This window comes from Dendroctonus ponderosae, unplaced genomic scaffold, assembly GCF_020466585.1.
Source record: "Dendroctonus ponderosae isolate FM_Combo_2020 unplaced genomic scaffold, Dpon_F_20191213v2 Dpon_F_20191213_1, whole genome shotgun sequence".
Lineage (NCBI taxonomy): Eukaryota > Metazoa > Arthropoda > Insecta > Coleoptera > Curculionidae > Dendroctonus > Dendroctonus ponderosae.
Window position 1 is genome coordinate 22,806,647 of NW_026017110.1, and position 19,009 is coordinate 22,825,655.

The following is a 19,009-nucleotide window of genomic DNA, read 5'->3' on the forward strand; positions in this document are numbered from 1 at the left end:
AAAAACCAGTGAAAAGTAACACAAATGTAGATTGATACTGGGACTTCTATCGCATTCTGATAACAGAGCCGTAGCTAGTTTAACTCGAATGATTATTTTGATATCCGATTTGCATAAATGAGTGATATTAACAACAATGTCTCGTATATAATCAGAAGATGTTAAAGTCAACATTGGAAGTTCGAAAAAATGTCATTATGTTCGACTTCCGTTTACAGTTTGGTCACGTTCGCTGATTATTCCATTTACACTAATTACGACTTCAATAATGGTTCTGGTTAAAGCGTCTTAACGATCTTAGTGTTCTCCTACGACATTCAACAGCTCATTTCCTAAAAAATTTCAAGTCGCAAGTGTGTCACCTTGAAATTATTTGTAAATTTAACGACTAATTCGGGAAATTTAATGAATTTTTGGTTCCTTATACTGTCGAAGTAAGACTCAAAACTTTTTATTTTTTTCACAGATTTAAATAGTGCTCTTATTTCGCAATAAGAACGAATTATTTAGCAAAAAGTAATCAACATTTTTTTGTTTATTTGTTTTTAATTTTTAATTTCTTGATTACTTTTTGATAAATTATTTGTTCTTATTGCGAAATAAGACCACTCTTAATGAATTTGTAATAAAAGACATGAGGAAGTTCTGTTGCATATTGGAACAATACGTACAATTCTAGAAGAAGAGAAATTTAGAAAAAAACCGCAGAACTTGAAGTGCAGTTGAACAAAAATTTGTAACTCCCAAGCAACTTAAATCAACGAACTGAAGTTTTTGCACCACAAAGAAAAAGGCTTTATCAAGAAGTCGACTAAATTTTACTAAAATCGCGACTTTTGCTGATTTTTCAGAAATTATTTTACTTGACAAGAAATTAAAAAAACGGTACAACTTGAAGTGCAGTTAAACAAAAATTTATAACTCCCAAACCACTTACACCAACAAACTAAAATTTTCGCGCCATAAAGCCAAATGTTTATCGAATAGCGGACCAAATTTTACTAAAATCCCCACTTCTCCTGATTTTTCAAAAAATATTAAACTTAACGAGAAATATGAAAAAACCGCACAACTTGAAGTTTGATTAGACAAAAATCCGCTACTCCTAAACCACTTATATCAACACACCGAAATTTTTACACCATAAGGAAAAAGGTTTTATCGAAAAACGTACCAAGTTTTACTAAAATTTCCACTTCTGGTAATTTTTTCATAATTTTTTAACTTGACGAGAAACTAAGAAAACGCCGTATAACTTGAAGTTTGGTTAGACAGAAATTTGTAACTCCCAAACCACATATCAACAAACTGAAATTTTCGCACCATAAAGCAAAAATGATTTGTGGAAAAGTGGACCAAATATCACTAGAATCCCCACTTCTGTTAATTTAGCAAATTTTAAACTCGACGGGAAAGAGAAAAAAACCGTGCAATTTCAATTGCAGTTTAAAATTTTGTAATTCCCAAACCACTTACATCAAACAGCAAACGGAATTTTTGGCACTACAAAGAATAAGGTTTTATCGAAAAGTGGACCAAATTCCACTAAAATTCCAACTTCAGCTGATTTTTCTGAAATTTTCAAACTTGACGAAAAACGCCCAACTTTTAGTGCAATGAGCAGATTAAAATTGCCCAAAGTTCGATCAATATGGTTTATTAACTCAAAACCATTTGAAGATTAATATAGAAGATTCAGATCGAATTGGCCTAGAAATTTGCGTATAATTCGAATATGCAATAAAAAATGCGTCATTCTATTTAAGAAAATGTAAATTTTGTTCCCAACTTGGATTTGAGACAGGGTGTACCAAAACGTTGTTGTCCTCAACTTTTGCATTTAATATTTTTCTCTAAATTTTAAGTTAGATGTAAAAACGGGGGGGTCAAAGTTCAGTCAGTAACTCTGTACATCTTTGTCCAACTTTATATAATATTTACATTAATATAAACGAGATTAACCAGTTATCAATCACAATACACCGGATACGAAATTGTTGGCTTCCTGTGAAAGTGCTTGTTGTAAGAAGTTTGAAGTTTTCTTCGTGGTATAAATTATCAAACGATGAGTGTTGTGAAATTTTTTAGTAGCTTTGGATTTATTTTTTAATTTTAATATCGTTGCATCTTAGATTACGGTCTCCGATTCTAAAATTCGTTTGATTCTCCCAAACAAAGTAGAAACTGCATAAAATATTCTTGTTATTTTATGCAGATTCTACTTTGGGAGAATCAATCGAATTTTCGAATCTAAGACCGTAATCTAATACAACGATTCTAATTTTTATTGAATAAATCATACATTTTTCTTTCAATTGCTAGTCTCACTGTGATGGGAATAACGTTTAAAATATAATGTATTTAGTATAATATTTTAATTAAATGTGTGATATTAGCATTACAAACATAGCAAGTAGCAAGCATATACAAAGTAATATGTATCTACTTAGAAAAAGTTGAAGGTTTTCAAAAACTTTTACTCAAGTAGACTTATATTTTGCAAGCTATAAAAACGCTTTTGGTATATACAGTACGAATATTTGAAAAGTTGATTATTCCATCAAAAGGGATTGAAACCGAAAGCACATATTGAAGGATGAACTTTAAAAATTGCCAGCGAAACACTTAAAATATTTGCTTGATATTTTTTCTTTCTATGCAAAATTTGAACCCAGAAAAGATCCTAATTTGCGGATAAAACCCGCAATTATCGATAGACATCGAAACCCAAAAGTTTCAGAAATTAAAGGTCCATAAAGGATAAAATGAGAATGCTCACATAGCCAGTTGATTTGTAGGACAGGCATCTCTCCTGGATATTAAGGAGCTCTTGTGAGTTGAGCCTCAAGTATAGAATCGGGCTTTCACGAAATCCCACAAGATCCTGCAGTATGCCTGGCAAGCCGTATATTTTTAATGAAGTGTTTGTCAGCCGACGTTTAGTTTGTGCTTTACCTTTCTCCCATGCTTGTTTACTTTGCTTGAGAGGGTTTGGTTTAGAATCTCTGTCTATTGGGTGATTGAAAAAACATTTTAGTCAACAATCCTCCTCCGCGTTCATCTGTAGAACATTTCGAAACTACTTTTTCCAATTTTATTTGGGTGCAGTTAATTCAACAAAAGCTTATACTTAATAAACCTATTTTAATTCAAGCAACGTAAAACCATCCGTAGAAGATGCTTCTGTGTAATACGAATGTTAAAAAGTAAGTTTACCCCTTCAATATGCTCACATAAATCAAACGACTCTCACTGGATTTAAGCGTTTCCGTTTGGCCGGTCCAGCGGCAATTCTGAAGCTTTGCGATACCGTTTCCTACACAAGTGCAAAGTCCTTTTATCTGCTTCAACATTCTTGCAAATATTGCATATCGATGATGTCTAACTTTCGTTTTTGTCGTTTCAAGCGAGACAGATCTTTATGCACCTATAAACTGTTGTTGGACTTTTCGTAGTTCAATTTAAGAAGTTTAGATCCCTAAAATGTTTATTGCAAAACTAAAAAGCTGATATTTCTATGATATTTGCGCACATGTTGCATCTGTATTGTATTTAGAAAATTTGACGTAAGTCCGTCGGAAAACTTTTATTTGAAAATGTCTTCTCAGCTCGAGAAGAGATATGTTAAGTCTTTATCATCATGGTACCTACACGTGAAGAGATCGCCAAAAAATACATAGGCAGCACATTGGAGAAGAATTATAAAATCTAAAGCAAATTTTGCAGGCTTAAACGGTTTAGACAGGTTGCTTAACAGATGCAAATTTTTAAGATTGTGATTAAACTGACTTAAAGCAAGAACTAGTAAGGCCTCAAAAGAACTGTTATTAACACATAATATTTATTCAGAAACTTATATCATACATTACCTCCATATGCCGTTGTCGGCATCTTTGAAAAAGGATAAGAAAACACTTCAACATCATGTAAACCTGTGTTCTCCGATAACAACTGGTGGTTGTTCAACATTTTTGTTGACTTCTCGAGTTGTTCTTTGATAAAACGGGTCTATAGACACGATGTCTGGCTTGTACTACATCACAGAGGGTGGAAGATGACAACCGATACCTATTGAAATTGAATAGATAACAACAGCAAAGAATTGAGATGTTTGTTCGAACGGAAGGAAACACGGTGTCGGTTGGAAATTTGAGGCATGTTTGTTTATATATGTATTGGAATTAATGGCATGGAATTATTCATATCGAGAAGAAAATTGGCAATTGCTACTGGGTTTTCTGATATGAAGGTTTTAGAGAGTGAATAGCGAAAGAAGTGAAGAAAAGGAATAAAATGAATACTTTTTAAGCTCAAGGTTCATACATAAATATAGAGTTGCCCGGTTTTAAAGCGCTTCTTCAAAATTTGAAACCGTAAGGTTTGTTGATTTTTTTGTTCCACGTACTCAGAAAATGCACAGTAGCCAAAATGCCACATTGGCCAAAACATTTTTTTAAACACATGTATTTAGTTGTTAATTGAATGTTTCATGTTTCTCTTTTCCGAATTCCAAATGTGTTTTCCGGTAATTCTTGCATTTATCAGAACATAAAGTGACTATTGCTGACATTATATTTGGTATAATGTTTTTCGCAAATTTCTTGCCAATGTAACTTCAAGTTCCTAAAATGTAAAATATTTTGAAATGTTTTATATGGTTTTATCGAAGTTCTTGTTTGCTCCCAGTTTTTTCCAAGAAGTCCTCAATTTTTGAACATCTTTTTAAGGCGAAAATTTATAATTTATTCAGCAAAAAAATTCTCAAAATGGAAGTAAGCTAGGAGACAGCTCTCAACATTATTGAATAGAAGACATCTTGCAAGTGTCAATTTGTTCTCATTTTCCTTAATTTTTCAATTTTTTAGGCAGCAATTTGGAAATGCAGGTTGTGTTTCAACATCTTTTTTTCCAAAATTCTGCAAAAAAATTAATACTAAACAGAAATTAGCTAGAATTATAACTTCAGTAATATTCAATAAAACTGCTTCAATAAAAAAATTGCCAACATTTAAGTTACAGTTTGATTCAGCAAGTTGAAAAACTTTTTCTAAAAATGTCTTTTTTGCTCAAAATTTTAGGAATTTGTTAAAGTTGTAGATTTAAATTACAGTTTGGTTTAAAGCGCGATTGAAAGAGATTTTGCAAACATTATTCAGTAGACGAAACCTTGATTCAGTCTAAAAATTTCGATTTATTATGATTTTTCGAAATACTTTTGTACTTTTTTTTAAAATAAAATTGGACAGAAACGATCATGTTTCAAGATCATCCGAAGATATTTTTCAAAACAATGTGCCTTGAAACAGAAATTAGCCAGAATGGTGCTCTTCATTTTATTTAAAAGACGAAACTTTGACCCATTCGTCCCTGCAAATGCCAATTTAATCTCCTTTTTGCTCAATTTTAACCAATTTGTTAAGTTGAAAGCTGAAAATTCGGTTTGCGTTTGGGCAATTTTCCTCAACCTCGTTCTCAACATTATTCAATAAAAGAAACTTTGATCTAATAATTTTTGGCAATTTTCAAAATGAAAGTAGAAAGTTAGTTTCCGTTCCAACTCTTCAAAAATCGATTTGTCCAAATTGTGTGCTTTAACAAAGAAATCAGCTAGAATGTTCTCAACAGTATTGAATAGAAGAGATCTGATCGATTCAACCTGCAAAGTCTTGGAATTGCAAAAAATTCTAAACAGAGAGAAACAGTAAAGAAAACAACTAAGTTCAATATGCCATTACATATTTGGAAAATTTAACTATAATTTTTAAAAATCTTCAACAAATTTGCTTGCTTTTGAAAACCTCTAGCGAAAATCAATTTTTTGGTAATTTCCCGCTGTTCGTGCAGCGCGTTTGAATTAGTTCCTAAAAAAGCACTGGAGAATAATGAACAAAATAAAAATATATTTTAACAATATCGGATACGTACAGAAAGAATAGCTGAATGTATCAATTTACTTGAGCAGTTCTCCCGTTTATCGTGCCGATTCCTTCAGAAATATTGATTTGAAATGCGTTCGAAAAGTAAATTTCCGGTCGGGGATTTGCAGTGATATTAAAAGTGAAAAACACGTACAATTTTCCATCGCTTCGCGACGGATGAAAATAAAAGAAGTCCCTCATGGCATCAGTTGTTCCCCTCGATTTTCCGTTTCTGTGCGACGGCCAATGGGGCGGCTCGTCTATCTTCATATCGCGGCCGCAATTAGACGGGTCGTTGGCCACCACGTGGGGGAAAAATCATCCCCAACGGGGATACGCGAGATAAAATGCCGGGGTAATGGAAGATGATGCCTAAAACGCTTTGCCATTGAAACGTATTGATTTAGTATTCGTTCTGGAATTGTATCGTTAAAATATAACAATTAATTGTCTACACATTTGCTAAAAAAATATTGTAATTTAGGTACAGGTAGGTTTAGAGTCTGAAGTTTACATTCTACGATTGCAAAAATTCAAAGGACCAACCTGTACATCAAACTTTTTAAGTCGGACAACTCTGTAGAATTTTTATCAAAAATTTAACTGGTAGGAAGTCTACGAAACATCTGAAGTTTGTCAAGAAGCTGTGAAGAAGTGTTGAAAATAACGCATAAACAAGGGGTTAAAGCTAGATTTGTATGTTTGTATACTTTACTTTTTCGCGCACGAATTGGCTTCAAATTTTAGGAAATCAGCGAAATTCTACTGGGTCTTTCAAATTGTTTCTGCAACTGGTTGTAGACTCATTTAAGAATGATTTCCCCAGTATTATATTAAATTTTAATTTAATAGCAAGTAAATCACTTATTGGCACTATATCATCGGGGTCGAATTTTTATGCAAAACACTTTTCATTAGCCGTGGTAAAAATGGCCATCATCAATCACAGAGCCGCAAAATTAACGTCGTCGACCTGCGTGTGGCAAACTTTTCAATTATTCGGGCATTTGCACGTGCCAGCCCCAATTTAATCACGCCAACAATGTTTCCCTTTGCTCTTAGAGTCCAATCAACATGTAAAATGATTTAGAGCGGACAAAACGCCGATTCTACACTAACTGCATCTGCAAATGCGTTTGCCATTGGCGTGTTTACATTCACTGCTTTTTTAAAGATATTTTCAAAATTAGCTTCTCTTTTTTTATGCCACTGCAATTGCATATTATGTTCTGTGATACCACGACAGTGATGTTTATTGCACATATTTATTGCAAATAAAATGTTTACATTTTTGGACAATTTTTAAGTTGATAATTGAGATTGCAGATTAGTTTCCCACACGTTTGAAATAGGATTTTGAAAAATGCACTCAAAATCAGAATTAGCTACAATGCTGCTTTTCGCATAATTCAAAAGAAGAAACTTTGGTCTATTCGTCTTGCAAATACGATTTTTCCAAAATTTTAGGATGTTTTAAAACTTGCAAATACAGATGTCGTTCCATCCTCTAAGGGAGAGATTTTGGAAATATTCGGCACTAGAATCAGGAATTCGATAGAAACTTTGTCCCATTCGTCCTGCAAATGTTAATGTATTTCTTTTTTGAGATTTTTTAAGTCGAAAGCTAAAAATTTAGTTTGCGTCGCAGCACGTTGCGAATAAATTTTTGTCAAAAATTTGTTGGTTTACATGCTTACATTCACTTCTATTTTTTAATAAAAAAATTATCCTTTCAGTGCCGCTTCAAATATACTTAGGTTTTATAAGTTCGCCAGTGGTTGTTCCCACATATTTATTATATGAATATGCTTAGGGAAATTATTAATGATTATTTGGCAAAGTATTTGAGTCTTTAATACTGTCGTTATTTTCTTTTCATTGGAAATGTATCCGTTTTTATTTAATTCGATTTTGAAAAACTTCTAGTGTTGATTCAGACGATTTCTCAGATGCATTTTTTGATAAAATGGGGTTTTAAAATCTATAAAATGCCACTTCTTTTTTATGCAAAAAACTTCGGTTTCGTGTAAATTTAAAACATTGTAAAGTTATATAGTTTTTCGTATAAAATGTTAGTGCATGGTACAGAAAATTAATCCCATAAAGCGCTGCAGAAAAAGTATAAAACTCTTTAACCCTTGATTCTCATTTAATAAGTTTTAAATTTTGTTTTTAAATATGTTGGAAAGATTTTCTTTCAAAATGCTTCTATTGCTCTATTCTATTGCTTCTATTGCTCTATTTCAGCTTCTAAACTAGTTCGAATGCATTTATCACTAAGACGGTGCCTTTTGCGTTATTTTGAAAATGCTGGTTTGATTTAGAAAATGGGAGAATATTAATTTAACTAAACTTAATTAATAAAAATATTTTTTTGGTTCTGCATTCAGTAGCGTGCAAAATAAACTTGACATTTAATTAGCGCGGTAATTAGCATTTAAAAGCGTGGTATATCGGCTTTTCTTAAGGAAAGCGTACTGCCTTCGAAGCTTTTACTTGATGAGTGAGTAAAATTAAAAACTCCAAAAAAATATTGTTGGTCTCTTAGAAATAAAACTGAAAAAAAGTAATACCAATGAGAATTGTACAGCGTGACAAAGTAAAGTGATTTAATGCGATGAACTAATAATTATCGGCAGAAAAGTAATTATCATTTTATACACGGACGCCCGCGCAGTTCCAGATGCGAATTCGGTGGTAAATTTTTCAGAAGAATATTCAATTTTCAAAAAACTATACCCGCTAGTGTGAAAAACTGAAATAATGAAAACATTATTCGCATCATAAATTTTTCAGATTTTCACTTCGAGTTAACTATTCAAAGTAATTTAAGCACATTTCCAGGATCATTTTCATTCATTCAAGAACGAAAACCTTGTTTCTTAATGTGCGTAAAAAACAATTTGAATTTACACTCAAAAAATGGCCAGATTTTAGGTTTTATGGCGCATTTTAACACACACAACAAAATAATGATTTACATTAGTTTTTGCTTCGAAATTCTAGTAGCAAAGGCAGCAGAAGCTGCAACAGTTTGACGAAAATATTATCCTACCACACTCCAAGTTTGCGCGAAAATTCTGCTTTACATCCTTCATACTCATCACACTTTAGAAGAATCTTGATAGTTTTTCACAAGGAAAAGTGCAATTTTACTCAGTTTGTAGGGCAAAGAGCCCTAGAATCCTATTATGAAAATTGTGGAGAACTTTTCTCGAAATACGATTTTTATGTTGAAACAATTTCAATATAAATTGATCCAATGAAAAAATCTGTGCCAGACATATTTAAAATTCAAAATTTCGCATCGTTATAAAAAAACAAAAACTAGATTTCCTACAACACTGTAACAGACACACAGTAATATTAAATGGTGATAGCGCTTAATATAGTGGACAGCTCAGCTGGGTCTCCGCAATATATAGCTCTCCCGTGGTGAAACTGCCACGTATGACTTGTTAATCAGAGTTTGATCAATGTCGGCCTTTAATGCGTTTTATTTGTTGTCGACATTTCAACCCTTGGAAATCAAAGCAGTGCGACCGTATTCGGAGGAAATAACAAATGGAGAGATCAACAGTTTAAGGCAATAGTGTTTAAGTGATTTTCATTAGTTGTAATTCATCTGAATAGCTACACAAAAGATAAGGTGAAAATTGAGTTGGACGCTTTGACTTCAAACACAAAACTTCATCTTCACTTGCGCCTCATTATATTTTGTGATTCAATATTTGGATTTATGCACTTCGATTTTCAAAGATTCACATTTAAAATTCATTCGCCTATTTCTGCATTTTACTGGGAAATTTGAAATTCAAACTCGATAGTCCAAGTTGCGGTTTTCATTTTCAAACTAACAGTATGAGTTGTAATTTTTGAGAAAAAACGCGAAACTACCGCTGAACTAGCCTAAATCTGGTTTCCATTTCGAAAGTGGGAACATGCTCATTCGATGCTCAAAGTTTCCCATTAGAAATTAGAATTGCGACTCTAATTTGGAAAATCTCTCATTTTCAGCTGGACGTGTTTAGCTCAGTCAGAAGTTTTTTCTTCAGAAATTTTGAATGTACTTTATAATATGAATAAAAAAATGTCCAACTTGACACGCAAAATTTATTTATGCGGCTTTCATTTGGAAACTTCGAGTTTGAGCTGCAAATTTTGAGATAAAACATGAAACTTTAATTTCACTCGCCTAGTTCCGGTTTTCAATTCAAGACTTCCACCGATACACTTTGCAATAATTTACACCCAAAGTTTCATATGGCAGTGTTCCCTTAGAAACTATAATAGCTGCTCTAATTTACCTGTCTATTGCCGTTTGTTTTTTCCTAAGAAATTTCGAAAAGAAAAATAAATCCTCAGAGTTTAAACTCGATATTCCAATTTTATGCTCGAAATTTATTAATGGATCATAAAATTACGGCCTTCATTTAGAACTTCAAGTGTGAGCTAGAAACTTTGCGATAAAGCGTGAAACTCCAACTTCACTCGGTTAATTCTCATTTTCATTTCAAGCTGGAATACACTCGAAATCTCAACTCGATGATGAAAGCTTCACGTTAACTATCATTTCGCCTGTAATTTTGAAAATTCGACTGCCTGCTAAAACTGTTTAAATACGCAATTTCGTCCTCATTCTCAAGTTACACATTTAATTTTCTTAATCCGGCAAGCAATCGAATCCTCTTGAATTTGGAATATTCGATTTTGACTGAATATTTTGAGGCCGATCACTAAATTGCAGCTTTACGCATACAATCCTCTTTTTTCCAAAACTCGTTCAACACGCCACAAGTTGGTCTTGCCGTTAATATAATCTCCAATTATTTGAGCTTTTTTCCCTGGTTCCTTGTGTATATGCGAGGCGTTTTACTACTATATCAGAAAATCCCATCAACTTTAACAAGTTCCCCAAATGCCTTAATTTATATTCGATTAGAAACAGCTCATTCGTTCTCGATTCGCTTGACCATTCAATCAGAGTTCACAGAAGCCGGAACAAAGCATATATGAAGGATTTCTTTTATTCAGAGCATAGGGTAGAAGAACTAAGAAAATTGCTTTAATAAAATATCAGACACACACACACACACACACAAATAAAACGATGGATGCTAGTAATGAAGAAAATTAGTATTTTAAGGACTTTGAGATACTATATTATAAATGAAAACAGGAAAAATTAGTTTACCAATTACAAGAAGTAATTTTTGCCTCAAGTATGAACTAAGCAAATACCGCTGGTGTGTTTGAATCATCTATTTAATTAGCTGCACAAAATATCAATAATTTGTTCATAATTCGCAGAAAATTTCGAAATTAATAAAAATGTCGAATTAAGTGAAGGTTCAATAGATCACTGACTAAGGTAATAATTTTGCGTAAATATTTTGCTTAGTGGAAAGAAATTGAACCAACTACATTAGCTGTGAGGAAGTTGGTTGAATCAATTTTGGTGTTAACATACGTAGATATAAAAAATGTCGTTGAAAAAACTTGGTTTCTGGACCAAACGAGACCTTTCGACACAACGCAGGGCATAAAAACTGAAATAAATTGCCTCAATCATAGTATTTACTGCCCTACTTAATGCTGGCATTTTCATGGGAACACATCAATAAACGTTTTCTTTGCTCGTAACATCTCAATCATAATCAAAGCCAGACCCCGGAAAACTTTCAAATTGCCTTTTAACAAGCGTATCGGCGTATGGCACGCAACCCTCCTCAGAATTCATACCGTGGTAATCACATTAGTTAAGCCACACATTTTCACGCCTCATCAGCCCTATTTTCATTTTGCCTCACCCTTAAACTATCGTTTTTGTAGTTTGACAAAATCATTAAGAAGCTGCAATTTTCCAACACTGAAGTCATGTCTATGTTCAATTGAATTTGAAAAAAATGTGTCAAGGAATTTCCAGTTTTACGTTTATGTAAATTGTGTTAGTTTACGCATTATTGTACTTTTTAGCTTATTTGCCAAAGTTCAGACGTCTAACGAAAATTTCCTATTTTGAACACTTCTGGACAACAGCACTTCAGTGAAATCTTGACTTCCCAGAAAAGCTCTTTATTGTAGATAAAACAATGTGCTTACTGTTCTTAACTTTTTCTTACTTTAATTTTCCTTTCAATATGTTATTTTCCATCGCCACTACTTCGAAAATAATTCTAGTTTGCTATTTGCTGTCTTTTATTGCATTTATTGCTTCTTTGTCCAAGTTATTTTGTTTCTACGGTCTTACAAAAGATAACGTTTATAATATAAATGGTTTGTGAGTTTTTCCTTTCTAAGAGTCTTCCTTTAAAAAGCATTTTTTTGTGTGACCATTTCCGAATTTTTTTTTGTATCTTCCTGTTATTATCATTTTATCCTTTTTTATGGTTTTTTTCTGGTTCGTAAATCTACGTTTCACTTTCGCTTAAAATTACATGTTCTATTTTATTTATAATTTATTAGGCGATTTATTAGACGTGGAAATTACTAATGAATTGAACGACAAGGGCAGAGCATTTCCTAACTTTTTTAATATGACCTCTTATAAAATAGATTTAATTGTTATGGTATATTGGGATGCAAAGGGTTCAAAAGATATAGAAAATGTAGATTTTTTGAAAATTACTTTACCGTTTACCGGAATTTTTTAATAGACATGAAACATTTTAATAAAATAAACTATTTGTACTCCTTTTAAACAAATTAAATTGCTTTACAATTTAAATTAAACTGGATTAGATGTATTTTCGGCAAAAAACGTCTCAATTTGCAAAAGTTTAGTTTCTGTCCTTTTTCTGCTTTAAAATTATCATTTCTCATTAAATTGAAACGAAAAATTACTGTAAATTTTTAATAAGTTAAAGTAACTGTAACTAAAAAACGTTAAATTATATTTTTGATGTTAATTTTTCATTTAAGTATTGATAGTATCCAAGCGGAAGAGCAATTTTAAATATTGTTGGAAGAAAACCTTTCTACACGCATTATAAAGGAAGCCACATATAAATGACTATTATTTTTTAACTTGACAGGAAATTTAAGAATATTTGCGAACTGAAGCTGTTTATATTTATTTAAGTTTACTTTTAACAATCATTAAAATGTTGCAATAGACAATACCAGAGCAAACGGAAAACAAGTTTGAAGTATTGAATGAAAAAATAGTTTAATAAAAACTAAGCGAAAGCCAAATTAAAATAGAACTGACAATTTGTGATAGAAACTGCTAAAAAGCCGTTATAGTATAGAATATCGAAACTAAAAATACATTTAAAAAATCTGCTTCCGGACTTTTGTCAAACGCACGTGAGTCATCTCTACCATTGCCAAGTTCTTTGACAATCACCAACAGTTGCCAACACTATTTAAATATCACGGACCATTTCTTGCTGCAATTTTATTATCTAGCATGATAGATTGTATGTTTTTCCATAGGAATTTGTACCATTTTCTTCGTGTTAATTTTTAAAAGTCAGAAAGTTTGCCAATAACATTTATTATTCTACAACTTGAAAAACGTTTAACTTTGTAAGCATTATGTATTATTCCAATCGTGAAAACTAGGTCGAAAAATTCGTTATCAAACAGCGTTAGTTTTCCAATAGAGTTCCCATGTCAAGTCGCGTTACTTTTTGATATGCCAACAATGCCTTTTGACTGTAATTTATTGTTGTTTTGTTATCACATGTGAACTGTAAAATCAAATTTAATAGAAACCGCGACTTCACTAATAAATAGCCCGTTTTCCCATACGACTAATCCTCCAATAAATAGGAATTTAGTTAGATCTATTCAATATTTATCTTTAGATTTAGGCGTTTCACTGCGATACGATTATTCCAATGTGGAATCGAGTATTCGACGCAAATGCACATGGATTTAGTGGGAACCCGTTTGATCTCTTAGGATTCAGTGCGTATTCTAGATTTTATAGCGAACAAAATCATCCGGGAGAACATTTTCCCGGATGATTGTGCTGTTGAAATGACAATTATTCAATCATTTCGAGCAGTTTCCACATTATTCTACAATGAGAGACACACGTCGAATCTAACTGAAAAGTTGATCAGTTTGTGTTCTTGATCAGACATCATTGGCGTCCTTTATTTTATTAAAAAAGCGTATGCAGAATGATTCAAAATTGGCGTCTTTCCAGTCAAGCACAGATGTTGAAAAAAAAACATTTTGAAACAGTTTATTATCATCAGCATGTTTCATGTAAATGTTAAAGGGAAAACCCAATACATTGTGTCTGTTTCTGATTTAGTTTTTTTGGAAATATATCGGCTTTTTGTAAGGATTATTCTCCTTGCTATTTTTTGTATTAAAAAAGGAAATATTTTTAACAGTTCTACTGTTGGAGTGTGTAGCTGTTTCAACTCTTTCATTTAATCATTGAGTGCTTGTTGAGCTTATCAGCTACATGAATCATATTATTATTATTTCACCCTCAAGAACAGGTGGATTTATTAATCGCCAGTAAACCAACTGACAATGTAAAACTGGTTTCTTTAATTATTTTTGATTGTTGCAGGTTTGGTTCAAGAACCGTAGAGCCAAATGGAGGAAGCGAGAACGCAACGCTATGAACGCCATGAATGCCGCTGCTGACTTTAAGGCCGGCTTTGGAACTCAGTTCAACGGCTTAATGCCAGCAATCAGCGACGATAGCTTCTACTCGTATTCCACGTACAATAATTGGGCGGCTAAAGTCCCCAGTCCATTGGGAACCAAACCATTCTGGCCAGTTGTTCCATCCAATCACCATCAAAGCCCCGTGAACTGTTTCAATGCTGCAACTTCAGTAGCTTCAATGGGCGGAGCTGCTGGTTCAATGCTGCCTGGAGGCATGGGGAGTGGCTTAACCAGTACTCCTGGTGCCGTTTCTGCTCAACAGTGTCCCTACACTACTCCTGCTAATCCGTATTCAATGTACCATCATCGGTCAGCTGCTGAGCCTTGCACAGCGATGTCTTCAAGCATAGCTTCACTTCGGCTCAAAGCCAAACAGCATACAGGGTTTGTAAGTTATCCGAGTGTTAGTCCAGTTCGGTCAGCTTCAGCCGGGCTGCAAGCTTGCCAGTATGCAAATAGTGGAATCGGTGTGGGAGAACGACCTGGCTGAGATGAGGATGAGGCCCTTGGAGGCCATCAAATGAAACACGAGGACCAGGATGATTAATAAATGCTGTTCAATTTGGAAATTCTGCGGGCGGATTTAGAGTTGATAGGGTTTTCATGGCTGTTGTTCCTGTAGAGGATCATCTATTTATGTTACTTTATTGTTGGTAATTATGCAGGATGGATGTGGGCAATGCCTGCACTGCGTCTGAGTGTCAAAGTTGAACCTAATACACTGGGATTCGTTTAAGAGGGGCTTTTCCAGGAAATCTAAAAAAGTTGCAATGGTTTGTTTTGTGTTACTTTCAGTTGTCGCCCTAATGAAAATAGCTTCTGGCTTTTGCGTTTTAACTTCATGTTTGTCAAACAAATGTAAATTCAGAGGGACTATTTTCGATAGGCCTTTTAACACCTCAAAATTTGTTTTTGAATTATATTTCAAACGAATCCATCACAAAAATGCTTTACTTAAACCTCCAAGTAGCCAATTAGCTTCATCGGTAAAAATACTTCTATAAAACCGGAAAGACTTGATCAGAACCTCCAGGTTTGCCAAAACAAATCGGAACGGAAGTCGCACCCGAGTTTTGAACCACAAGCTCAGCCGGATCAACCAATTTATTTTCTTCAATCTTGCCGATTTTCGAGGAAATATGCCATGTTTTGTGTCTTTCTAATCGTCATTAAGATATTCTTGTTTTTGTAATTTTTTAAGGATTTTTCGAAGGGCAATTAAATCTGAACCCTCGATTGGCCAATAAAAATGTTCTCTGAACAGTTCAGGCATTTACAAACTGTGTCATCTGAAATCGTCGTTACTAAATACTAAATAATTATATTTTGGCTCGTGTGATTAAAAAATAATGAGCTGTTATAGGTACTGTTTTTTGGCTGACCCAAATAATTTTCCCAGATGTGTCTAAATTTGTCTTCCTCATACAGCTATGGAAACCTTCTCCAGGCGTAAAATCCTTTGGATATGCTGTTTGACTTGAAAGTTTCACACCTGTTAATTTTTAAGCATCCTCAATGCTCAATCCTCATTACGTGTGTATCTGAAAGCGGAATTAATTTAGATGTTTTGGGACTAACTTCAAAGCATATCATGATAATGTCCCAAATTTACCATTTTATACGTTTGGAAAGATGTTCTTGAGGAACACCAACAGTACTTTTATTATTTGCGTTGCAAACTTCTAAAATGTACGTTTTCACCGCTAATGGCTACAATTCTGTTTCTAAAAAGAATTGCACTTGAATTTGATAGCTTCAATTTTCTAAAAATTATTTCAGTGCTTTTAATCAATTTCTTGAAAACTGAATTAAACCACACATATTTTCAAATATAGCAAGCCTTAACAAACATAATGTAAAGAAAATTCTATCTAGCAAATATTGTTTTGCTATACTTAATTTCTTTAATTTGCAGCTTTGATAGATTTAGAACAAAGGCAAAGAAGCTAAACGAACCACTCTGTACTTACTGTTTCGAAAAACCGGTATCATTGAGCTTTCATGTAATTAGCAAAGCTTCACGCTTTGAAAAAAAAATCTTAAATCCCAATACAAGTATAAACCCATTTACTGATAAAGTAGCTCAATCAAAATCCATCTACTTGCATAATTATCCAACAATGAATTTTCGAAAAACTAGCAATACTTCCGGTCAAAAGCCATATCATTTGTTGTACAATTTGTAAAATAGCTCTAATTGTTAGATGTGAGTTTTAATGTAATACGGTGAATCATATTTTGTAAGTATTATGTAAATATTGATGCAATTTTAACATTTCCAAAAATCTAACGCTGTGAAAGATCCAATTTCGCGTTTGATTGAACCTTTTAATGATTCGATTGTCGGAAAATTCTGTTCAATATATCGTCAACGTTTATTTATTTGAATATTTATACCTTTATATAACAACATTTTGAAGAAAATCATCAGTGTTCACAATTTAATAAGGTATGACGCACCAGTAAGTACTGCCACTGATCGTGCCGACTTTTCAACAAGAACTCGTATTTAATTACATATAAAATTGGCGTCATTAGGTTATACAAAAGTTAAGTTATACAAAAGTCATTGGGGGCAAGCACCCTAAAATATGTTCAAGATGGCCACGTTTCCGATTATAGCCGAAGTAGGAATCAACTTGCCAATTTTAAATGAAACCTGCCATTTTATACATAAAATTTCAAATATATCAAAAACGGTTAGACTGCGGTATAGGATATTCTACATGAAATATATTCAAAACCTGGAGTAGAATTAAAAAATATCATAATATATAGGGTGTTCCATTTAAAATAAGCAAGTTGATACCTACTTCCGGTATAATGGGAAGTATGGCCATGACTTTCCCCCAATGACTTGGACCCACTGTTCAATTTTTATATTCTAACTATAGTTTGCCAGACATCGATCACAGCGGTTCCCGGTGGGACACCCTGTATAACAAACACAAACTTGACGATTTGCAAAACACGTTTTGGAGTGAATAAGTCTTCTCATTAATTGCAGTTATTTTATAATTATGTTTTTACCAACGTTGAGCGCAAGAAAAAATGCCAACTAAATCGCAATTGTGCCAAATAATACGACCCAAAGAAATACAATCAATTTTATACATTATTTTATATCTAGAGATATTTGTAGTGGCATTTGTCCATTACTTACTTAGTTTATGTTTTATTAATTTTACTTTATTTTAGTTTTAATTAGTGCAATTAAAAAATTATCCTGTGAATTTACTTAAGTGCTTTCAAATCATTGATAGTATTCACCTTTGTAGTGTTACTGTAGTTGTTAAGAGATCACTTTTATTTACAATTCTCATGGTAATCAGTTAGATGATACTTAGTTTACTGTTGTTTTTTTCTGTATTTCCAAATTTTGAATTGGCGCTGGTCTTTATTTCTTTTTTTTTAATAAGATATTGCAAAAATAAAAATGCATTTCTCTTATAACATTAAAAACAACTATTCTACAGTTGTAATTAACGTATTTATTAAAAAGTGGCCATGTATCAAAGAGATTCAAGTTATTTAGACCATTTCTGTAGGTCTAAAGTACAAACAAGAGGCTGCCATGTGCAATGTTAACGTTACAAAAGATTAACTGATTGACAATATGCGTATCATTCCTGTCAACCTATGTTCATTCTTTCGTAAGATTAAACTACTTAAGCAAATAGAAATTATCGAATTTTTGTGAAAATAATTTGTTAATAGATGTATAAATGCAGACATAGAATGTAAACTGTATACAAAAAAATGTACTGGTTGTAGGTACGTATTCAAAGTAAATAAAATATACTCTGTGCATATCGTCTGTATAACAGTGGTTTAAGATTTTCAGCCATCTAGTCACAATAAAAAAATTATTATGTAATGTTTGCTTTTTATTTCATATTCGTTATGCCTTTATTCCTACTAGCTTCCACTAATCGTGTGGACAAAATGTGCTCGGGTTTATCAATGAAGTGCCCAAAATTTGTAAACGTTGGGGTTTTCTAAGGCTCTTTGAATTATTTATTCAATTTAACTCTCCATTACATCAATGAGTAGATAAAGTCGATTTTAACTGTTCAAACAGATTAAGAAGGTTTCCAAATTTTTTGCTAGTAAACTATTCTTTGTGATTTGTATTTTTGGACCAAAGTGTCTTTTTCGAAACGTATCACAGAACAAATAACAAAACGATATAAAAACGTTCTAAACGCTTTATTTATGCGCCTAGATATAATAAATGTCCGTCAGATCAAGTCATTTTTTCCCGTTCGGCAAATTGTTTCTTTATAATGTACTCAATAAATTATTTTCTTACTCAAAACATTATTTGAAATAAAACTGAGGATGCTTAAGAAAAAGAAAATTACTTTTGCAAAAATGGCTGTTGAAATCAATGACGCGTCTGTTAACTGAACGGGATGTATATAATTTATCCTGATTTATACCGAAAGAGTTTA

The 19,009-nt window shown here is 32.8% G+C and overlaps 1 protein-coding gene across 6 annotated transcripts in view; it reads left to right on the plus strand.

Annotated features, from left to right (window-relative positions):
* LOC109533830 (pituitary homeobox homolog Ptx1) overlaps positions 1–17,248 on the plus strand; it is a 58,759-nt gene extending 41,511 nt beyond the window's left edge. For all 6 annotated transcript variants that reach the window (XM_048669772.1, XM_048669777.1, XM_048669779.1 and 3 more), the window contains one exon: positions 14,455–17,248. In XM_048669772.1, the coding sequence (XP_048525729.1) occupies positions 14,455–15,045 (591 nt within the window). In that variant the 3' untranslated portion in view covers positions 15,046–17,248. The remainder of the gene's footprint in view (positions 1–14,454) is intronic.
* The last annotated feature ends 1,761 nt before the right edge of the window (positions 17,249–19,009 follow it).